Source organism: Syzygium oleosum, unplaced genomic scaffold (genome assembly GCF_021117445.2).
Source record: "Syzygium oleosum isolate NSW1041296 unplaced genomic scaffold, Sole_v2.1 Sole_v2.17, whole genome shotgun sequence".
In the NCBI taxonomy this organism is placed as follows: domain Eukaryota; kingdom Viridiplantae; phylum Streptophyta; class Magnoliopsida; order Myrtales; family Myrtaceae; genus Syzygium; species Syzygium oleosum.
Window position 1 is genome coordinate 6626164 of NW_026607501.1, and position 23930 is coordinate 6650093.

The window sequence follows — 23930 nt, forward strand, 5'->3', positions numbered from 1 at the left end:
CGGTTATTTATTTCTCTGGCCGCCTCCCATGATTGGATCCTCCATCAACTTGATGTCAAGAATGCTTTCTTGAATGGACATCTTGACGAGGAGGTGTATATGGAGCAACCTCCCGGGTTTGTTGCTCAGGGGGAGTCTCATAAGGTTTGTCGGCTTCGTCGCTCCTTATATGGTCTCAAGCAGTCACCTCGTGCATGGTTTAGCAGGTTTACTAGAGCTGTTGTACGGGATTTTGACATGAAGCAGAGTATTAAGGATAGTTCTGTTTTCTATCATACTTCTCCTGCAGGTTGTATTTATATGGTTGTATATGTGGATGACATTGTGATCACTAGCAGTGACTTAGCAGGCATTTCTAGGCTCAAGAAGTTTCTAAACAGTCAGTTTCAAACCAAAGATCTCGGTCCTCTAGAATACTTCCTTGGTATTGAAGTTTCTAAATGTAAGAATGGTGTTTTTCTGTCTCAGAGAAAATATGTGTTAGATTTATTGCAAGATACAGGGCTGTCTGGGGCAAAATATTGCGAGTCCCCTATGATTCCTGGTGATAAACTCATGCCGCAAGAAGGTGCCCCGATTCCAAAGCTTGAGAGGTATCGTAGATTAGTGGGAAAACTCAATTATCTCACTATGACCAGACCTGATGTTGCCTTTCCGGTTAGTGTTGTTAGTCAGTTTATGGCTGACCCTCGTGTTCCTCATTGGGAGGCTGCTCTGCGGATTGTATGTTGACACCTAAATTTTGGCGTATCATTTAGTGTAATTTGCATAGAAAATTAGGGATTAAATTTTTAACCCCTAAACAAAAATATTTAAATTGCATAAATATATAGTTTGGGTCCATTTAATTTAATTGCATTTTTTGCATCGAGATTAGCGTGGCGAATGAGCTTAAAATTTCTTCGAATGGGACTCGGCTCGCTTGGAATGCAGGGCGGGAATTCTAGTCAAATCGGTCCGGTTGTTTTAATTTGAGTTTAATTCAGCCCATTATACTTAATTAAATAAAAGCCCAAGATAAATCAGCCCATTTAAATTAAATTAAACCTAAGCCCAAGCCTAAGCCCATTAGGACTATAGAGCCCATCTAATTGACCTAGGTTAGCATTATATAAACATGTTTAGGTCAGATTTTTAGGGGGGAGAGAATTTTCGGTTCAGAATTTTCAGAGACCACGTAATTTTGAGGGAGTCAAAGAAGAGAGGCGTGAAGATAGAGGGAGTTTTATGGGGAAAGCTTCGGTGGGTTTGCTGGGTGAGTGGATCAGTGTGTGAGTGAAAATATGTATAGCGCCTACAGTTGAAAGAGCTAAGGGCCAAGAGGATCTTCGTGCAAATTCTTCACCAAGAGCTCACTTTCACATCCCATCATCACGTTCTTTCTTCCTCAGATTTACGGACACAGCAAGTCCGACGTTCACCAGGTCCATCCGTAGCGCCTTGTTGCTCCTGCCATCAAAGTTCATTGCTTCAGCGACGCCGAGTCCCAGTCCAGTACAGCAGCCTTGTCCACGCCTGTGCTCCTTCGCTAAACCTGCTGTGACAAGCACAAGCAATCGTGCCCCGAATGCAACAACTCGAGCTGCAATATTGCAACAACACAGCCGTCGAGCCTCATTGAATCTTTCTAGTCCGTGAACAGCATTGCATGCATATCGCCGCTGCTCCCAACGCCGCTTTGTCAGTGACAATTCAGCCTCAGCGAGTCTCCCGTCATTGGTCCCGCCACCACCGCGCGCTCCACTGCGCCCGTCGCCGGACGCCACCGTGAGCCGCCGCGCCGACGCCGCGTCGCCCGTCGTCCGAGGCCGATCCCGATCCGTAAACTCGATCCCGAGTCGATTTGAATTTGGGAATTATCTGCAAATTAGGTAATCCAACATTATCCGATATTTTCAGAATATTTAATTTCTAATATGGGTGTTTGAATATTTCGTGAATATCGTGTGGATATTTAGATATCTTAGGATAATATTCGATATATCCGCAATATTTTTAAATATTCATAATTAGGAAAACTTCCTAATTTAGCAACGTATACGGACGACTATCCGACCTTATCCCTAAGGTTCGATACGCGGCGATACGGAAAATCGTTATTTTATCCATAATCAGCTTGGATACGATAATAGATTTTATTTGCTTTTCAAATTTGAACAATCAGACTTTCAGTCGATATCTATAACCCTATAGATATCCTTTGTTAGTTTGATTTCTTTACCTAATCTGAATTTGATAAGAAGAATCTTGCGGATTGCGTGGATTGTTTGAATGTGATTGTTATCTTCGTTTGATTGTTTTCCTTTTAAATAAAGAAAATCCAAAAATTTGTTAGTTAGGATTTAAATTAGAAATTTTGCATGCTTAGGGAATCTTAAATACATCCAAAAGAATAAGATAATTATTTGATTTGAATTGGGATTTATGGTAGCATATTTCCTAGTTTAAATTAGAGATTGTTTTAATCTTAGTGGATTATTTAGGATATTTAATAATTTCGAATTTTAATAAAAATCCCAAAAAAAGAATCACTTTAGGATAGATCAAATCATTTTCTCTAGGATAGATTGCATGTTAATTTGAGTAATTTTTAATTCCGAATTTCATTTGAAAATACCAAAAATAAATCATTTGTCCGTCATTAGAATTAGGTCGCGTTGTCGCATGACATATAGTTTGCATGCTAGGTTGCATTAATCGCATGTCATTTTCGCATGTCATTGCATATAGGCTAGATTTCATTTAAATAAGTGAAAATCAAAAAAAGAAATTGAGTGAATTGTTTGTTAATTAGAAATCATATTAGGGTGTCAATGTGATTTTCTAGCTAACAATGTGATCTTACGTTGCTTCCAGGTAAATAATTCTTCCAAACTTGCAATTTATTTAATGCTTTCGGGTGTTAAATTGGTGGTTTCTGCGACTCGCATGAACACCTACATGTTAGTAACTAAGTTGAAATGGATCCAACCGCTTGCCAAAACATTTTGAAAAGAAAAGGTACCGAAAGGGCGTTAGACTAGATCTAGCGTAATCAAGTCCCGGCTTAGAATCTACGGTTCGTAGGAATAAAACATATCTCCCTATGTTTTATTTAGGTTTCTAATCAACCTACCATAAATTGATTAGTGGCGACTCCAAGCATGAAAACTTTTGCATGTTAAAAACTTAAACCCTAAGTTGCGAATTGGTAGGGCTTGGGAGGGCCCGAGTTAGGCTTAGTCTTAATAATCCATTAGCCTGAGAGAAATTTTAGGTCGCGACATTATAAAGTATCTAAAAAGGATCTCGGGAAGGGTGTTATCTATCAGAATCACGAACATTCCCGCATTGAAGCATTTTGTGATGCGGATTGGGCTGGATCTCCCGCTGATAGGCGATCTACATCCGGTTTTACTATATTTATGGGTGGTAATCTTGTCTCGTGGAAGAGTAAGAAGCAAGATGTCGTTTCTCGGTCTAGTTGCGAAGCAGAGTATCGCTCAATGGCAAGTACAGCTGCTGAGATTATGTGGCTGCAGCAGCTTTTGACAGAGATAGGTTATTCTGTTGATTATCCTTCTAATTTATGGTGTGATAATCAGTCTGCTCTACATATTAGGGATAATCCAGTTTTTCATGAGAGGACTAAACACATTGAAGTTGATTGTCATTTTGTCAGAAATGCTTTGCTCAGGAATGTCATCGAATTTGGATATGTTCGGACCGGTAATCAACTTGCTGACATCCTTACAAAATCGAGTACTGGAAAGAGGATAGAGTTCATTTGTAACAAGCTGGGCATGATGAACATCTATGCTCCAGCTTGAGGGGGAGTGTAAGTCACGTGGGCTTTCTCCCTTCTCTCTTTCTTTTTTATTTTATTTATTATTTTATGGTTGTTTATTGGTGTTTAGGGCTTGGCCCATCTAATGTAAACGATTATCTATTTTAAATAGAAGAAGTGTGTCAAACCTAGTGACACACTGTATTCTCTCTCTCTAACGCCGCTCTCTTCTCTCCTTCTTCGCCATTTTCAATCATCAATTTGCAGTTTATTCTCACAGCACATGCAATGTCTGAAAGTACATTGTCGAGATTAAACTGCATGTTCCAACAAGGTTAGAGGATATCCCAGTTCTATAACGAAAAGACATCACTCAGTTCCGTCCTGATTGGATCTCCGCATGTATTCCTGAGCTTCTTCGAGAGCTGATTCCTTTGCATCGGCAGCGTACAGTATCTTCTTCACAGCTATTGCAATCTGTATCGAAATTCATATAGAACGACTTCCATTAGAGAAAAAAACGACGAGATGCGTCGTCAACCATAAAAGTACAACGACAAAGGATGAAATGGAGAAGAAGATTTCATCAGAATAAATGAACGAGTTCTTGAATCTCTTACAGGGATATCCTCTAGTTCGGGAGTCTGACAAAGTATCTCTATATCTCGCAGTTTTGCAAAGTAAAAATCCCGTTCTTTTTCCAAAAAATCCACAGATAGCTTGAGATCTGTAACCTGTGAAATGCAAAAAATGTATTCAAGATGATTATCTGAATAGTGGACTGACGAAGAATGGCAATCCGCGAGCGGAAAGAAACAACGATATATCCCTGAAAATCCTTTGAAACATAAGAAAAATATGGAATGTAAGTCAATCATCAACAAAACCCTTGAACAGACTCCACCAATGTGAAGCATGCACGTATAAAAGTGTGCATGCATCTCTCTCTCTCTCTCACACACACACACACACACACACACAAAGATTGTACTTAATGCACCAGCATGTATCAGCATAATTAGATTACATCTAATGTGATTGTGGTGATAATGATTGTTCGCTCAAACTTTTTGATGTAAGGAAACAACTAAATGTGGTAACCTCATACCAAATCTCTTGATTAGTAACTCACTTTTATATACATCCAGCATTGGTACAAGGAGAAAGCAGAAATGCTTTGATGCAAACATTTCAAAGACAAAATATGAAATCTTAGACAAGAAAAGTAACTTCCTCAATTCTAATTCGGTTACCTCCTTCAACAAAGCCTGATACTCCCCAAAAGAATGAGCAGCACCTACTGTTTCATTCATCCTCCCTTGACGAGGCCCTACAAAATTATAACCAACTCATCACTATATAATTGTCAAGTCAGGGGGAGAGAGAGAAAAAGTTATAACAGCAGCCGAAATTCTGCGAAGCTAACCAGAAGCTTTAGTTACACCAACTGTATCTGTAGAGCTTATGTTACAAACGTTGTTTGCTTGCAGTGATTTTGAATTCTTCTGCAAACTCTTGGAGACTCTTTCCCTGCCACCCTTAGTGCGTCTTTCCACAGGATTGTAGTTTCTGCCGAAGTGAGACAAGAAGGGATTCTTATCAAGAAATACCACCCAAAAATTTAAACAAAGAAAATGTTATTTGGAAGGAATCATGCATGCAACCATAGTTAAACAGGAAGTTGCATACTCGTTCATAATGCCACCATTGACAGCATCACAGTAGCGCTTCAACCACTGTAGAAACTCCAAATTGTCCAGGGGTCGGCCTTTGACAAGCCTGTTGACTTCAATATGCTGCCAAGAACGCCATAGATTAGAACAGCAGATCTGAATTGGTGGCTCCTCTTTTACGTATGATGCTCAAGCACAGTGAGCTAGCTATATTACGGATGGTGCCTTTTATCAATTTCTGCAAGCATGTGGCTACAAGTTGAAAAGCTTATTTCACATACCAAAACAGACATTAATCCAGTTAGGGCTTCAAACAAAGTGCTCAAACAGTAACAATGCCACTGGGACAATTGGAAGACTAGTTAGTTCACCATTTACACGTATTGAAATGCAACTGACTTATACAGAATGAACTTCAAATTGATACAGTTGTCTATGAACTAAAGGTTCTTAGCAACTCGCAGTTTTTGCTAACCCTGGATCTTCTAGCTTTGAAGTTGTCTGACAGGAAATGAGCCAAAATAACTCAACTACGCTAGAAAAATTTTTTGTCACGAGCTGCACACACACACACACACTTATCATATGTAAGGCAAATCGTTGACAAAAAAATTCTTTAGAGCCAAATGTTTGAGGCAGCCACCATTTACACAGCAGGTCAAGAGGTGGTCACCAATCAGAAGCACACAAATGAACCAACATCTGAGTTACCTTTCCCAAATGGATCAGAATTATGTCCTTGCTGCATTGTAAAACCGTACCAAAACTTTGACTTTAAAAGAATCCGCGATCCAATGCAATATCACGTATTACCTTGTCAATCTTCAACTTGTTAAATGATTCCTGCAGAATCTTGTAATTTTGAATCATATCATATTCTGTCTTTGCATCAAAATTCACCTGCGAAACAGCATAATCAAGTCAGTATGGGGAGAGCTATTCTATGAAACAGAATATAACCTAAAGAGGAAACGCAATTTATATTTGGTTGCGTTGTGCTGTCACCTTGTGCATGGGAACTACTCCTGGATAGGTCATGTCCATCAATTGGCATTGGACTGCACCAGATGCAGCCTGTCAAGATATGTTGCATCAAAAGCATTTCAACCAGCTAAGTTTGAACGGAATCAACAGAATGCACCGATTCATCAAACTGAACAATTGCAGATACGCTTCAGACAAAGACACAATGACTAATGTTCTGTTGCAAAGGAAATTCAAACTAGTAATTGGAATTTCTTACAAAATATATAACCGAAGTCAATTTTTAAGCAGGTCATCAATAGAATGAATTATTTTGGTTTTATTCTAAGAATCACCACAGAAAGTACAATATGGTATAGTTTGATGCACTCGATTAATTATTAACACACTCTTTGCATCAGATTGGATTGACATGACTTCCCTGAAATTGCACTCAGAAGTAAGCATATAAGTAAAATTATTTTTACTTAGAGTATGTCGAAGACTCTAAGACTTGCCCATAGAAATCGATGCACAACAGAATAATTAGATGCTTTCATCGTAATTATCTAACCATATTCCTACCTCGACCAACATTGACACTTCTCAATAAAAATCTCAACTGGATTTGCAGTTCTAAACATTCCTATGTCTCATTATCAATGAACCATTGCAGTATCCAATTTCAACGGCCAAAAAAAGCCATTACTACAGAAAATCTTTGAATTTAGCAGAGACACCACAACTATGTAAACTTGTCATACAGACATATGGTGATCTCAGCTAGCAATCGCTGAATTGTCTAGAATTTTCTTTGAACCGTTTCCCAGATTGCTCTTGATCGCTCGATTAGATGATTGTAGCCATAATTTGATGCATACAGTGCATAAATATAGACTCGTGCTGGTAACATACTCTTAACTTTTTCCGAACGTAGACAAAAACTAACCAGGCTTAAGACAAAAAATTTATGAACTATTGACTATGTTTCATCTTACACCTTGCTAGCAGAGAGAAAAATTTTAAAAGAGGGTTTGATCTAACACTTCAACAGAAGCCTTATTAAGCCTTATCTAATTCATTCTTTTCAGCTACAAAACAGAGGGTTTCGATACTGACACATATACCCATAGTTTATTGAAGGATGAACTCTCACCATCAATTTGTGAAAATGGGCGGACAAAAATATACTCCACCGGAACCAAAATGACTCAAATGCAAACAATCCACATGCTGTATCAACATCTAGATGGAGAGAAATCAAAGTTATACCTCTTCAATGCGAGAAAGATTGAGCTGTAGCCTACTGTTGATCCAAGTCAGAATCTCGTTCCTTCCCACAAAGTAAGCACTGTCCATCATCCCAATAGTACTCGCCATCCTATACGACCTTCACAGAAGCAACCCAAAAGAAGACTCCTCCTCTGCCTATTCCCGAACCAGTAGTTGCTACGACAAGATTTCAAAGATTTTCGACCCGCAACGATCTCAGAGACCCGTATAAACTCGTAGAGCACGCAACGGACGAAAACTCAATGATGGGTCCTCGAGTTCTTGATTCTGGGTGTCGATAACAACAACTAAAACGAAGAAAATGAAGAGCGAGACGAACGGGCGAGACGAAGAAATGCGAAACCGAAAAGGAGAGAGAGAGGACACAACTGAACAAGACACCGTTCCTGAGCAAAAGGGATTCTTGGGTTTTCCCTCTAACGTACGGAAGATTCTGGAACTGGATGGGGAATTGAAATGGGTTTGGAGAGACTCAATGCAAAAACGAGCGTGGGAAGCTTCTCCTTTCAAGAAGGAGAGAGAAACCGAACACGGGTTCGAATCATTCTTGGATTCTTGATTCCTAATGGGGATCATCATCAGCTCAGGCCTGATATAGGAAACGGAGATTGAAGAAATTTAACAGGCGGCAGGCGCTATCGGCCGTGTCATTTTCGGGAAGATCGACACTGTTTGTTGGTTTGATTGGACGCTTGTGAATACGCTCTGTGCCTAACTTCCAAGATGGATGGATTGATCCAACGTGTGATCGTAACTTCTTAAGCCCACATGCAATGGCTGCGAATCAAATCAAACCAAATCAGATCGGATTGATGAAATTTGGTAAGGGGATTGGGTCGGGTTACCTCGTTGTACCTCGTTGTATCAATCTATAGTTCTCGCGAACTTTATGTATGAAATTCATTTAATTAGTTTTCGAATTTTTTGTTTATTTATCATGTTTTTTTTTCTTTTGGAGGGCCGGAAAGTGAAATACTTCATCAAATTAGTCAAAAGTTATAGGACCCGAGAGAGGGGCTTCAGTACATAACAGATCCCAAAGAGTCGAGGAGGGGATAGAACCCAGTTTGGAGGTACATAGTTTCTCCTGCGGGCTCTAATGATCCAATCTGCAACGAAATTGGCCTATCTAAAGCAATGAAATATCCCAATGTTTAAAAAGGAGAGTAACATATCCTTGCACTTCATGATATTTATCATGTTTAGCGGTGCTAATAAAAAGCGGACTAATTAAAAAAAAGGCATCAACTTTATATTGAGTGATAATTCTCGCCCGAACTTTTTTTTGTCTCATAAAAAATTGACAACTTTCACTTAAATTCCAAATCTGGCCCGTACAATTTCAAAATTTTACATCACAGGGGCTAGATTTGTAACTCGAGTAAAATTTGATGCTTTTTATTGAGACAAAAAAAGTTCGTGCTAGAATTGTCATTCATCGTGAAGTTAGTGCTTTTTTTTTTTAGGAATTAGCACGATAAAAAGCTGGACTTGACTCAAAGAACGAATGAAATTAAATATGGGCCTGAGGCCCAAAAGAGGGTTTCATATGGGCCTATCGATTGGGCCCTTCGGAGCGACCATCGATGAACTTCGGACCTTTCGCATGCTGTTCTTCTTCGCGGAGATGCAGCATTAGGGTTTTTGAGGGCTCTCCTACCCCTTATAAGGCGAGCTTAGAACCCCCAAGCGGCTAAAAATTGCATCTTTCTCGGGCGAAGGCTTGATTTTCCGCCGCCGCCATCCGGTCGGGGCAGCCGCAGAGCTTAGCTTCGCTGGAGAAGAGCCATGGTGCACGTCTCCTTCTATCGCAACTGTAACGTCTCTCTCTCTCTTTCTGTGTGTGTGTTTTTGGTCATGAGCTTGTGTCCCTCTGATTGGTGTCCGCATGCTCTTGGATTCATACCCTTTTGTTCTTGGGACGTTGGAGATGTGATCTGGTGCAAGTCTGAAGGTGTTAGTGTTTCGGGTCTATGATGGGTTGTGTGTGTCACTCGATCTGTTTGGTTTGGAGTAGATCAAACAAGGAGATCTTTTGTTTTGGTTTCTGTTCTTTTGGGGGTGGTGGGTGGTTTAAAGTGTTTTCATTTCGCATTTTCATTCACCGTTTTAGATGAAAAATGTAGCAAGCGGAGAAGGGTGTCTGGTGACTAAGCGTTGTTTTTCATGAGGTTGAATTGAAAACTATTGTGAACTATTGTAGATGCTCTGTTTGTTGGGTCTCCGATCTTTTCGCAGTTGGATCCAGTTGGTGTTTACGTTTAGCGATATCTGCTCATTAGAGCAACTGCAAGATTCTGCTAAAAAGGAAATAATTGAATTAGCTCACATTTGCAGCACCAAATTGAGTCCCGAGTTCAGTATTAGCAGCTTCAGATGATGGGTTGGATCAAGCATGTGCTAACTATACTACTTAGCTGAAGGAGCACATAGGTTGTACTCCATTGTAAAGAACTTTTTTTCTGTAGACTAGGATGGAAATGATGGAAATTGGCACTTTACATATCTCCTTCATAGATACGTCATCAGTCACCTAGATATGCAGCATCTCTGTGGTTGAGAATGAGTGAGTGATTTCTAGGAACCTCTTTACATCTTCATTTGTTTTAACTTCAGATGGGAAGACATTTAAGAAGCCTCGTCGCCCTTATGAGAAGGAGCGATTGGATGCTGAGCTGAAGCTGGTGGGAGAATATGGCCTTAGATGCAAGAGAGAACTCTGGAGAGTTCAGTATGCTCTGAGCCGCATCCGCAACAATGCAAGGATGCTTTTGACCCTTGATGAGAAGAACCCTCGTCGAATCTTTGAGGGTGAGGCTCTTCTCCGGAGGATGAATCGCTATGGTTTACTGGACGAAAGTCAGAACAAGCTTGATTATGTCTTGGCCTTGACTGTGGAGAACTTCCTGGAGCGTCGCCTGCAGACACTCGTCTTCAAGTCTGGAATGGCCAAATCAATCCACCATGCCAGAGTGCTCATCAGGCAGAGACATATCAGGTTAGATATTTAAAGTTAAAATGGACCCTCGGTGTATCACAGATGCAGATGCATGTGCAGGGCCTGTTTCGTATATTGATGCTATGTATAGTATGGAATATCTTCTCAGGATGTTTATTTCTTAGAGGTCTCATATGATACGGTCGTTTTCACTGATGGGTTGTTAAGTAACAGTTGGAGCATCTAGTTGATCTGAGTTGAATTTTAGATGGGCCATATAAATATCTTCTTGGAAAGATTAGATTAGGCAATGGGCAGTGGAGAACTTTCTTTAATGGATATTGGAAAATGGATTAGTCTTCTTAGAGGTTTAAAGGCTGTGAGTCTGGGTTATGATGCTTCTGTTTCATTCCTTTGTCATTCAAAATTCTTGGTAATATTATGCAACATGATGTGTGGAATTTCATTAAGTTTCTATAGTCAGGAGGATGGTGAGACTGAGAGTAGCAGTTTGAACATTGAGTACCACATGTGCTGATCAATCAAAGCAACCGCTTCCTTGCATGTCTCAGGATCCTGCAAAAATCTGAATCAAAAGCTAGCTGCTTGCGTGTTCCCCTCATGCTACAGAATAACATTGCTGTCTTTAGATCGTGGTTGATGTACTGATTTGATCTTGCTTCTAACTTGGCAGGGTTGGGAGGCAAGTCGTGAACATCCCATCTTTCATGGTGAGGGTCGATTCACAAAAGCACATCGACTTCTCGCTTACGAGTCCATTCGGAGGAGGGCGACCGGGAAGGGTGAAGCGAAGGAACACAAAGGCTGCTGCTAAGAAGGCTGCTGGTGGCGATGGAGATGAAGAGGACGAGGATTAGATGGTTGGACCGGTTCTTGTTATCCAAAGCTAGCTGCCATTTCATGGGCCAATTTTTATTCTTTTTCAGCGTTGATGTTGCAGTATAATTTAACTTTGGAACTTCTCGCCGTTCTACTTGGGTAGGGACTCGCTTGCATAATGACTTATTTCAACCTTTTGAACATGGTCAGGTTATTTGTATGATTTGGTTTCAAGGTGACTATTCTCAGCCGCTGATCATGACTTGAAGTTTTGCCAATTGCCATAGTTGAATTGATAATTCAGGGTGTTCCTAAAAGTTTTTAAATGCGGCTGAAGGTTCGATCTTGATCGTAAGGTGTATAATAGGATTGGAATTTCTATAACCACACGCTGACCTTGAACAAATTACATTGAATGATTTGGAAATTTTGAATGCCGGGTCGGTCTAAATGTGAATTACAGGAAGAATTTGGAGTTCTGATTCAATTTAGAACGTTGGAAGGGCAAGCTCTTGCCGTTGATTTGTGGTTGGGTCGTAGGTGGGCAGGCCCTTGACTCGGTCATTTGGACAACGACAAACTATTTAGGATCGTGGGTTTTCGTCTGATGTTTCGGAGTTCCGAGTCAGCTCGAAAGATGTCAAAACGCTTGTTCAAAGGCCTTCTTCAAGATCCATCTCCATCTTCTCCTTCGACGTCCGTACAAGCACATAGGAAAGAAGCTAGCAACTCGAGCATGGAATCCATCAACGTCTTGAAGGGCTATGGCAAGCTGAGCAGCCCCGAAGCTCAATCCCCACGTCACAGAGCCAGCAAGAGACCTCTGATACTCGCCGTCGCCGTCTCGTCGATCGTTCTGCTGACCATAGGCCTCGGCCTCCTCGTCGGAGCTCTGATCCGTGAGTCGAGCACCGAGGAATCGGAGTCGCGGTCGCTCAGATCCAGCTCGGCCCAGTCGATCCGAGCAGTCTGCAGCGTGACAGAGCATCAAGACTCGTGCTTCACGAGCATATCCTCCCTCAACAGCTCCGTCAAGCCCGACCCAGAAGCCATCTTCGAGCTCTCCCTGCGGGTGTGCGTCAACGAGGTGTCGGATGCTTCTCTGTTCGTGCGGAACCTGGCCAAGAGCTCGAACGACGCGCGCTCGAAGGGCGCTCAAGGGGACTGCGGCGGCCAGCTAGACGACGCGGCGAGCCGGCTCGGCGACTCGGTGGCGGCCATGGACGCGGGGCCAGGGGAGAAGGCGCTGACGGAGTTGAAGATCAGCAACATACAGACGTGGGTGAGCGCGGCCATGACGGATCAAGAAACGTGCTTGGACGGGTTGGAGGAGATGGGGTCAACGGTTCTTGATGAGGTCAGGGATCGGTTGAGCAGGTCGAGGGAGTTCATGAGCAACAGCTTGGCGATTTGTGCTCAGATGAGTGCCATCCTAGACAAGTTCGAGATGGGTATGCATTAATCTTTCGTTGGTCGCAAAATCGAGTTCGAGAGGATACATTGATACAGTAATCACAGATTGATGTTGTGGAGACTGGTGTGCTGGTGCCAGTATTAGAAACTCAGTGTGTGTTGATTTGATCTGCAATTGTTATGCGCGTTGTGAATTGTGGGAGATTTCCATCTGTATGAGCACGATCACTTCTCAATGGCAATGATTTATTTATTTGTAAGTTTGCCTTTGTGAAGTCTATGGTGCTCAATCCGTAACTTTCGTAGTATGCAAAACTTGATTCGATTCACATAAGACCGTGCTAGATGCTCTGTAGAAGGCCTGTGAAAGAGCAGTATAGCATTGGAGTGCCTGAAAACTGACAAACTGACTCTTGCTTGGAAGCAGCTTTTTGTTTTCTTGTTTTGCTGCTGGTTTGTCACTGTCCTAATTGCATGATTTGTAGCAAAGGAGCGACTGAAATGAAATCCTTGAGAATGCTTTTTGGTCCATTCTTTCTCTGTGTAGCCTCCAAAGGCGACCACGTAACCGTGTTGAAAGTTATTTGTAGTAGGTGAAGAGCGTTGTGAAACGATGGTTACCTTGAGTTTTCCCCTAGATGCAAAACATACTTTCATAGTGCTGCCACTCGGCACGACATGGCTGTCCGAACCAGATGGACTATGATGGCACGGATCGATTTCTTTTGTTGTCGCTCACTCCCACAGCGGCATCCTTTATTGTTTGTGCCTTCTTCAAGCAACCGGATGAGGCCTGCCTAGGGACAGAGGATGCAGTTTACTCTGTTATTGATTCTCTGCCTTGTCAAGTGATTGTATCTTTAACATACCTTTTTATGAACTTGATCTTTGGCCAGGCATGATTGGCTCTCTCTCTCTCTCTCTCGTTTAGATTTTTATTGGTGTCACACGAATTTGGTTTTAAAGCCAAACCAACAAGCAGACTGAATTATCTCCAAGATGATATGTAAGGATTCAAAGTAACCAACACTAGACGGTGACTGAAATTGCTGGCTATATTTGGTCATGAAATTCATCCACAATATGCCCCAGCCCTCAGTGAAACTGTGAGAAGAACCTGCAGAACCTGTGGCACTGGTTCATCTACCTGCGGTGCTGGTTTGGAGACCTGGGCGACCGCTGGTTTGTCCACCTGGACCTTGTGCTACATATCGGGCATCGTCATTTCTCCAAAAAACATGGGCCAACACAAGCCTTGTGGTACGCGTGCTCGCAGCATGTGAGCAGTAGAAGCACTTTGCCGTCCTTGAGATCCCTTGGCAAATACACAGTCCGTGTTCTTGGCCTTTGTTTCATTGCTGTTGCACGCGACGATCTGGGGTGAGGCCAAAGAAATGGGTTAATTTCAATGAAAGCCAGCCACCAACCTACAAAGAGGAAAGCTAGAGATACTGAGACTAAACTCTAAAAACGTGCAAATTAACATAATGTACCCGAGATTTATCGCCTCTGGGTTTTTCGGATTGCAAAATGACTGTACCTTGTTCTAAAAGCAGCTTTAGGCACATCGTATGCTTTTATCTTCAATTGATGATACCCAGAAAGAAGGTCGATTTTAAAAAATACCTTGGCTCCCTGAAGTTGATCAAATAGATCATCAATCTGAGGAACTCCCCAAGGCAAAACACTGGGTCTAATGAAATCCTTATCCAAAAGCTCTTGCGTCTGTGTTTTCACTTATTTCAATTCAAAAGGTGTCATTCGATATGGTGCCTTAAAAATTGGTGTTGTACTCAACATCTCAATCTCCCTATCAGGAGGCAAATCAAGTTAAGCATTGGCAAACACATCTAAAAATTCTTTGACAATCGGATCATTTTTAAGCTTTACAACATCCTTAATTGTGTCTTTTACACGAGCTAAATACCCACAACAGCCTTACTCAAAAGTTTTTTCGCTTAAGATAAAATCAATCTTGGAAAAGAGCATTTACAACTTTCCAAAAAAGAAAATTCGAGTTGATTTGGAAGTCGGAAGAAATCTTTATTGGAATAGCAATCAATAGTAGTATAATACGTTGATAATCGATCCATTCCCAGACTAACATCGAAATCCTAGATATTTAATGAAAATCCTGTACATTTAACTTCATTAAATATCCAGGCTTTTCAACATTATCAATTTGGAGCACACATCTCTTGAACACACAATCAGCAATCAAGAAAGGTAGGAGTATCAACACGCAATTCAAATTCAAGAGGCTCAGGCAGCGGATCAAGTTTCTTTGCAAATTCAGTAGAAATAAAGGAATGCGTTGCACAGGGATCAAACAACACATAAGCATATCGCTTTCCCTCGCATGAGGCTAGCAGAGGAAAAAAGAAAAGAAGAGAAAAGGAAAAAAAAGAAAAAGTAAATATAAGAAAAGAAAATTAAAAAATTCGAAAAACATCCAAATATTATTAAAAATTGTCCAAGCCAATACTGACCATACCATGTAGGACAGCGAACATCCACGTCAATGATTTCCGACCAAAATTGGCCGGATGGACTCAATTTGCAAAACGTAAAAAGGTTTATGACTCAATTAGCATAATTAAAAAGTTTAGGATTGAATTGGAAAATGTACAACAAATTTAAGACTTTTTGGACAGTTTTTGCCATTGAAACTCTTAGACCTTTGGAAGTTTCACGGCTTGCTTGGTCATCTTGGCTATCTCCTCGGCCTATTGTGCCTTGAAAACCTCCGGTCTTCGCAAAGTCACTTGGAAAAATTCTAATTGACATGATGCCTATGGCAACGAAGAGTAGATGATAACCATCTCAAGAGGCGTTGTATGGACTCTTGTCGGGTTTGGGCCTAGCCCCAAGATTGGGCTTCAAAGGTCGTGTGTCCAAGCCTGCCCGTTACATAAAACAAAAAAAAAGAAATTCAGTAAAATAAATATACAAAAAAAATCAAGATAGATGGACCTAGTCGAGCCGAGTCGGGTCAAGCCCTTCATGGTGGGGCCCACCTTTTAACATCAAAATGCAACGAGCTGAGCCCGATGGGCAATAGCAAAAGGTCTGGCCCAACTGGGCCGAGTTAATCAAAGCAGTGGTGTAGCCTGACTCAGAACAAAGGCTCCATATTTTCACTGAATAATGTGTAAAATTTCAATGACTCAGAAGGAAATAAATCCATTTGATCTTTCTCAGCCACTACTCATGGTATCAATTTTGACTTTTTGGTCCTGAATCACAGCATGGTACAGGAGAAGAACCCATGTGACAGAAATTGTCCGAATTGCATTGCATGTTTCCCCACTCATGTGACAGTACTTGCAGCAGCAACAAAAGAAGTTGGCCCAGCTCATCACTCTTTTTCCCATGTTTCCACATTCCAAAACTGTACTTTTCTTGGATGTGGAAATTGTTTCCACATCCCATGTTTTTTTTTTTTCTTGGATTATGTTGTGCAGAGAGAACAAGAAAAATCTAAATCATTAGCTATTTTCTTTTTATTGTGGAGGGGGACCAATGTGCAGTACAAGCCAAAAAGAGGTGGCATTTTCCACAATTTCCCGTTTCATTCTAGGTAACAACTAAGAAACTTGGGTTAATAAGACAACGTAGATAGATGCTGCAGCAGAAACCAGTGCGTTCATTGAGTCCCGGTTGGTGAGTTATATGAACTCTGAAGTAATGGAGTGATAACACATGTTGATGTTGAAGCAAACATAAAGTGCATTCACTCGGTCAATATGTTTAATACCCTCTGAGATTAGCAGCCAAACATAAAACAAAAGGAGTCAGATAAACTCTGCAGTTAATGTCTGCCATTTATATGTTTTAAAAGAGGGAACTTAGATTCCTGGTTTGTGTCATGTAAGAATATCAATTATGCCCTCCAAAGAGAGTATTCTTTTCTAAGGAAATGATGCTAAACATGGTCATGGGGGACGGTAACCCTGGACATGACTCAATCACAAGACACGGGCACGAGCTCGAACCGAATGTAACGATCGAGAGACCAAAATTGAATTAGCCGCTATGCGTAACTTGGGTATTAGCTTTGATTTAGACTAAATTAACAACTTTATTGCTGTAGTGCTAATAAAAACCAATAAGCCCTTCAATAAAATCCCTAATATTTCACAGAAGGCATTTTTTTCATCCTTAATTAATCATTAGGCTGGAAAGACATGTTAATCCCCGGGAAAAGCAAAAAGTAACAGATATGGTGGGTTAATGCATAATGCGCTGACTACGTGAGAACTGTAACGATGGCTCTCTCTCTCTCTCTCTTCAACTTTTGGTCCTCACTATAAGTTCCCTGCGTTTAAGTAGTTACCAGTTCTTGAACTTCCGCATTAAAAGAGGTCCAAAAGAGCACAACACAGAGATTGACACGCTACAGCTATGTGTGCCTGAATGTTTTACTAGTGTCAATTCATGCAAAGCAAAACGACAACACTCTTCGAACCGTTTCATTCTGAGGGGTTTTCAAAAACAAACTTCGCGTAAAATTCGCTCGAGAGCATGCCTAGCAAGAAAGCAATAACTCAGTAAAGAACAAGCTTTCTCCAACAGATAGCTATCAATAGCCCAGTTTGCTCTGTTCTCAAACTGTAACTCCCCTCGCATTTTGAGGGGTTGTTACCAATTTGTAAGCATTTGCATGAAAAAGAGGCACCAGGTGTGAACCAGAAAGTGAGCCAAAAGTACAGCTATGTGAGTGAATGATCTACTGGTGTCAATTCATGCAAGGAAAGAGAGATTAATCACCATGTAACCGTTTCAATTCCACAAAGAAACCTCCAAACAAAGACTTATCTGCAACCATTATGTTTGAGAAAGCATAATTAAGAAGAAAACAAGCTTTACCAACAGATAGCTATCAATACGCCTTTTCCCATGTTTCTCGCCCCTACTTCCCTTGCGTATTTGCGGGTTACCCATTTAAAGCATCTGCATAGAAAGAGATCCGATTGTACACAGAGAGAGCCAAAGTACAGCTATACAATGAACCTGAATGTCTTCCTGGTGTCTTCCATGCATGAATATCAGACGTCATTGACTAGAAACCGTTTCATAAAGATATGGCCGGTGTCTTTCTTGCCCATTTTTTCCTCGCGTTTAAGCAGGTTACCCCTTGAAAGCTCTGCATTGAAAGAGATCCGATTGTACACAGAGAGAGCGAAAGTACAGCTATAGCATGAGCCCGAATGTCTTCCTGGTGTCTTCCATGCATGAAAATGAGACATCATTGACTAGAAACTGTTTCATAAAGATATAGCCAGTGTCTTTCTCACCCGCATTTCCCTCGCGTTTAAGTGGGTTACCCATTTAAATCTCTGCATCAAAAGAGATCTGATTGTACAAAGAGAGAGCCAAAGTACAGCTATACCATGAGCCTGGATGTCTTCCTGGTGTCTTCCATGCGTGGAAATCAGACATCATTGACTAGAAACCGTTTCATAAAGATATAGCCGGTGTCTTTCGCCCCCGTATATCCCTCGCATTTAAGCGGGTTACCCATGTAAAGCTCTGCATCGAAAGAGATCCAACTGTACACAGAAAGAGCCAAAGTACAGCTATACCTTGAGCCTGAATGTCTTCCTGGTGTCTTCCATGCATGGAAGTGACACATCATTGACTAGAAACTCTTTCATAAAGATATAGCCAGTGTCTTTCTCGCCCGTATTTCCCTCACGTTTAAGCGGGTACCGATTTAAAGCTCTGCATCGAAAGAGATCCGATTGTACACAGAGAGAGCCAAAGTACAGCTCTAACATGAGCCTGAATGTCTTCCTGGTGTCTTCCATGCATGGAAATGAGACATCATTAACCAGACACCATTTCATAAAGATATAGCTGGTGTCTTCTTGCCCGTAATTCGCTCGCATTTAAGCAGGTTACCCATTTAAAGCATCTGCATCGAAAGAGATCCGATTGTACACAGAGAGGCAAAGTACAGCTATGTCATGAGCCTAAATGTCTTCCTGGTGTCTTCCATGCATGGAAATGAGACATCATTGACTAGAAACCATTCGACCAGACTAACTTACAACCTTAATCAATATTGAGATAAAAAAACTAACTGCACCTTGGAGTTTCTGTTAAACAATGCTTTAGAACACTAAAGGAGAATTTACAATTGGCCTATTATGTTCTTGGGTGCATCCAGCATTACAGCCATAGTGCACAGTGCTCTAAAAATTACATTGCAAGGTATGGCTGATTATCAGCACACGAAAAATCAGTCACTTAAAGAATGAATTGAATTATCTCCTGTATTCTACATTACAAAAAGGCAGCTTAAACAGAGTTAGTTCTCAATCCCTTATACCCAAAATGTTAGATAGATGTATCTTCCATCACGAACTCTTCGAAAACAGGCTCACTCGCCATTGCATCCAAGTGATCCTACTGTCACCTTGCTGTCTTCATCAATACCTCAGCTTTTCTGTCATAAAAAAAAAATTGCACAAGTGCTTAGAAGAAAGGTACAGTATCCTATTTTTCCTAATATTAACTGGTGGCAAGTTAATTAACTCTGATCGCTTTAAATAAATTATCATTAATTCATAACAGAGTTTCCTGAAATTGAATTATGAAATAGGAGTGTCACAATAACAATGATCTTAGAATAGGCTGTGCTCATTGATGTACTAAAACGAAGAAATGAAAGGAAAACAAATTGTTTTCTCAAACAACCATCCTAATTGATCTTCCTCAACAAATATCAAAGATCAGCCAGTCTCGACAAACATATAATACTAATTTAGCTTTCTCCGTGATGTTATAATGTCACCTAGTGATAGTATGTTCAAACCTTAGAAGAGGGAAGCTGGTATCTAAACTGAAAATACAGATCCACAGCGGCAACCTGCCATAAATAATCAAACAAACACGATTTTGCACCATACAATAGATTGAGTGAATTGTCAACTGGACCACCGAGGATTTAAAAAAGAGGGCACATGGTTGCACCAAGCTCTGAGACTTCCAAGACACTGGTTGCATAGTCAAATAACCAACTGTGGTCTTAACTGCATTTCATTTCTTTTCCTAAGGGCTTAACTGCATGATCATGAACACAGACTGAGCTTATTGTCAAATGGCTGGCCATGGATCTAATAAAGATGTAGTGATTAAAGAAACATAATTGGCCAAATCTCTGAGACTGTCTAAACACTGATCGAAGCAGAAGTAGCCAAAACTAAAACATGTTTCGATTGAAAAAGTAATTACACACAAAGCAGATAGGCATGATTACAACTGTAATTGTGGAAGGACTGTCGCACCTATTGCGATAAAGATACTTATAAGGATATATAAATCAATAACATTCATGGCAATTTCCAAGAGATAAATTTACTAGGCATTAGGATTCCAAAATACCATTTATATGCAAAAGCATGTAGATTTGAATTAGAAATTCTTGAAAATTTACTGCATTAGTCTAATCAAATCTTTAGGCTCTTTGATTCTTACCCTGAGAACCATAATTTCTATCAGCCAGTCTTTCAAAGATGATCTAATAGCAACCCATCAGAAATTCAATCGTCGCTTTTATGCTAGCCCAGAACTCAACTTCGACAGTACATTGTTTTGCTTTTTCATATTTTTTGTGGTGACTTGCCACAGATAATGTGTTGCCTCCATAGGTTTGACATTTAAGTGCATAAAGTGCTGCCTCCATTGGTCCATCCGGGATCTACAATTTCATGGCTAGCACTTCAAGGTCATCAATAACAAGAACGCAAGGATTTCAATTTCTTTTTGTGCATAACATGATATAATGTACAAGGGATTGAAGGTTTGCCTTCTAACTCACACAGACAATTGACATGCCACACGTTTCTGCTCATTAGGCAGCTCAGAAAAGATGCATCTTTATATTGAAAAAGATTAGTTCATCATTTCATGTTAGGCTGCGCCTTTCCCAGACCCATCTTTCAGAGGATATACAACTTCCTCTTGGTTCACCCATTCATTTAATATCATGCATCTTGCGCTTTGAATTTGGTTCATAACATCTTTTGGGATATTCGATTATGAATTCGTTCAACCAATTCATCTGATTGTAAAGTCAAGAACATTCAACACACGAGATTGGCAAAGATTTGAACAGTTCGCGGTGATGCCTCAATTTTCTGTGAAGAGCAGACATTTTTACACAATTTGGTGCTTCTGTTATTCACCTGTACCTCTCTACATGGCACTCCCTTAGGAAAACTTTAGAAGGTAAATACGACAAGAAAGACGCAATGCGACAAAACTAAATATGTAGCGGAAGAAAAAGAACTCTCCAGACCCTCCTATTAATTTATTTGCAATCTAGATTACTTAAGAGCAGAGATTACCATCCAGCTGACACCCTTCTCTATAAAAGCCGTCCCTTCCATCGAGCTCAAGCGGCGCCACAAGAAGCTGCACCAGAGCCTCAGCATCCCATCACAGCACAGTTGTACACAAAAGTACCTGATGGTTTTCTGGCAAGCAGCTTCCACTGTGGTGGCCCTTCACTGGGAACCCAGGAGTTGAGTTCAATAATTCCACCCCCTAAAGCCCTGGGTCCGCCGATAACAACTATCCTCTCACCACATCCCCGAAAAGCAATGCCCCAACCATTCATTGACATGGCACGCTCCGGCAAGCTTCCCACCGTAGACCATGAGTTCCTCACCTTGTCATATTTCCTGACCTCCTTCGCTGCATGATCAGCTGCGTAGAGCTCGTTGTTCACCACTGCAACCAGGGGAGGAGCCTCAGCCGCAGAAGGAGCCTCAGTCACCCCAGTCCCGCCATTCCGGGCTGGGAACATATTAGGTATCTCCCTCCATGTCCTGGTCTCCATATCGTACACTTCTCCGCAGGTGAGAGACCTTATGTTCCCCGTTCCAGTCCCGCCGATCACGTAAAACTTCCCATCCATGAATACCCCAGAGCACATCTTTCTGGCTTTATTCATGTCTGGCAGCATCTCCCACCTTCCGGTGTCCGAGTTATATAGCTCGGCGGAGCTCAGGACATTGCCTCGTGGATCACAACCACCAGCTAAGATTGCAATTTCTCCGAGGCTGGCTGACCCGAACAAGCACCTAGGCACATTCATCTCCATGCCCGATGTCCATGTGTTCGTCAGGATGCTGTACTTGTGTATGATATGGGACATTATCTCCTTTCCGAAGACGAGGAGTTCGGTACCGACAGCCAGCGACTCCTTATCGGAAAAAACGAAACACTCGTTTGTACTCATCCTGGGCAAGCGCAACCAACGGCTACGAATGGGATCAAATGCCTCCCACTCGAGGAGATCGCAGGAGAAGTACACCCAGTGTTCGACGATCCCCATTTGCCTTCTCAGCCGGTAGAGCTCGCCACTCTTGATCAGAGAACGAAAGCTCCGGTTCACAGATGCGAGGGAGCCATAATCAGACCTCAAGCAGCGGAGGAGGCAATTGATGGAGTTGTCGCGGCCAATCTGATGGATGAGGGAACTCGAGTCCTCTTTCTTGCCGGCTTGATGCTTGTCACCAACTCGAACAGCTTTAGAAAGAGAGAGATCGTGAGCACCCTGCATTGTATCCCACCTGTAATGTGTGTCCAGTGGCCTGGAAAACTTTGTAAGTGAGAATTCATCTGCATCATCCAATTGTTTCGAAAGCTCAAGCACATGAAAAGTATTATAAATCCATCCGCTCTCTTCCTGGCACGAGCTAGGCAAGTCTCGCACAACAAGGTAAGATAGATCTTCCAGCATGTTGCCAGACTTTTTCTACTTTCCAAGTCCAAAGGGCTTTCCTTCTTGCTCATCAAAAAACACAACGCATTTCGAATCAGTCACGAAAAGCTAGTCCGCATTCATAATGGAACCAAGCACAAAACAATCTGCTCGGCCTAATACGCGATCTCCGGTGGGAATCGAGCAAACCCCACTCACGTAATTTTCAGAAGCAGAGATATGAGATATCCCAGGCAGGAAAAAAGCCATAAACACTCGCGATAACAAATTAAGAACGGATCTTCGAAACTTTCTTCTTTGCTTATCGTCTCTCCTAAACATTCATGCAAATGCTACCGCGAGAACAGAATCAAAATCCCGAAAGTTCCCGTATCCCGAAATTTAACGTCTCGTTCATTTTAACTCTCGGAACGGATCACAATTACGTGGGAATGAGAAAAAATCGGATCTTTATCTGCCCAAAGAAGAGGGAGTCGAACAAAAAGAACTGAAACGAGAGGAACATGCAGGAACCTCACAAACAAACAGAATTCGACCGAGAAACGCATTCACGCCGCTCAAAACGAGACACACCAAGCAATCCACGGGTTCGACGCCGTAACGAAGAGAAAACCAAAAAGCACGCCACGAACCCAAGATTCCTCCCTCCCTCCCTCACCCACCTGAGCCGACGAGAAGAGGAGAAGAAGGAACGTTGGCGGGCACTCCCGAAACCATCGGAACCGCGGAAAAGAACGCCACCCGCAACGGCCGGCGAGGGGGAGATAGAGAGAGAGAGACAGAGAGAGAGACGAAAAATCTCTCGGGGAATGCGTGCGTGCGTGCGTGCGTGCGTGTGCACAATGCATGTAGAGAGAGACAGAGACAGAGACAGAAAGACAGAGGCAGAGGCAGGCAGAAGCAGAGGAGGAGGAGGCAGAGGAGGGAGAGAGAGAGAGAGAGAGAGCTTACACGTAGGAAAAGGGCGGGGGGGATTTTCCTTAAATTTTTCCCTTTTGGGTTTTTTCCTTAAACTTTTTCCCTGCTCCGTTCGTTTTGTTTTTTTGGTCGTGTCCCGGAATTTGGGTCGTCGATGGTGCTGTCAAAATCCGTCCTTTCTCTCTCTCTCTCTCTGTCTCTCTAGCTTTCTGTGCGAAGAATCACAGGCGGAGCCACAGCAGCAGCAGCAGCCAGCAGCAAGAAAGCCCACAGTCGCTTCTTCTCACTCTAGAAAGCGCGCTTTCTCTCTCTATCTCTATCTCTGTAGATTCTCTCTCTCCTCGCTATCTCGCGTAATAATATTTTTTCTCTTTGGGTGGGCGGTGGTCC

General features: G+C 41.8%; 4 protein-coding genes across 4 annotated transcripts; 2 read left to right on the forward strand and 2 right to left on the reverse strand.

The window, feature by feature from the left end:
• Nucleotides 1-4012: 4012 nt before the first annotated feature.
• LOC115678827 (microtubule-associated protein RP/EB family member 1A) lies at nt 4013-8425 on the reverse strand. The gene is made up of 8 exons (XM_030602283.2): nt 7675-8425; nt 6445-6513; nt 6253-6339; nt 5456-5562; nt 5193-5335; nt 5020-5096; nt 4387-4500; nt 4013-4243 (listed from the first exon to the last, which is right to left on the reverse strand). Exons 1-8 carry the CDS (start codon nt 7780-7782, stop codon nt 4136-4138), a joined length of 813 nt encoding a protein of 270 aa, XP_030458143.1. The 5' UTR covers nt 7783-8425; the 3' UTR covers nt 4013-4135.
• A 911-nt stretch (nt 8426-9336) lies between these two features.
• Nucleotides 9337-11724, forward strand: LOC115678840 (40S ribosomal protein S9-2). Its single transcript, XM_030602299.2, has 3 exons — nt 9337-9511; nt 10312-10693; nt 11328-11724. Exons 1-3 carry the CDS (start codon nt 9484-9486, stop codon nt 11509-11511), a joined length of 594 nt encoding a protein of 197 aa, XP_030458159.1. The 5' UTR covers nt 9337-9483; the 3' UTR covers nt 11512-11724.
• A 146-nt stretch (nt 11725-11870) lies between these two features.
• On the forward strand, nt 11871-13146 carry LOC115678839 (pectinesterase 1). Its single transcript, XM_030602298.2, has one exon. The coding sequence runs from the start codon at nt 12081-12083 to the stop codon at nt 12933-12935; it is 855 nt and encodes a 284-aa protein (XP_030458158.1). The 5' UTR covers nt 11871-12080; the 3' UTR covers nt 12936-13146.
• Nucleotides 13147-18984: 5838 nt separating this feature from the next.
• Nucleotides 18985-23406, reverse strand: LOC115678785 (F-box/kelch-repeat protein At1g74510-like). Its single transcript, XM_030602220.2, has 2 exons — nt 21241-23406; nt 18985-19337 (listed from the first exon to the last, which is right to left on the reverse strand). Exon 1 carries the CDS (start codon nt 22638-22640, stop codon nt 21321-21323), a length of 1320 nt encoding a protein of 439 aa, XP_030458080.1. The 5' UTR covers nt 22641-23406; the 3' UTR covers nt 18985-19337; nt 21241-21320.
• Nucleotides 23407-23930: the final 524 nt, after the last annotated feature.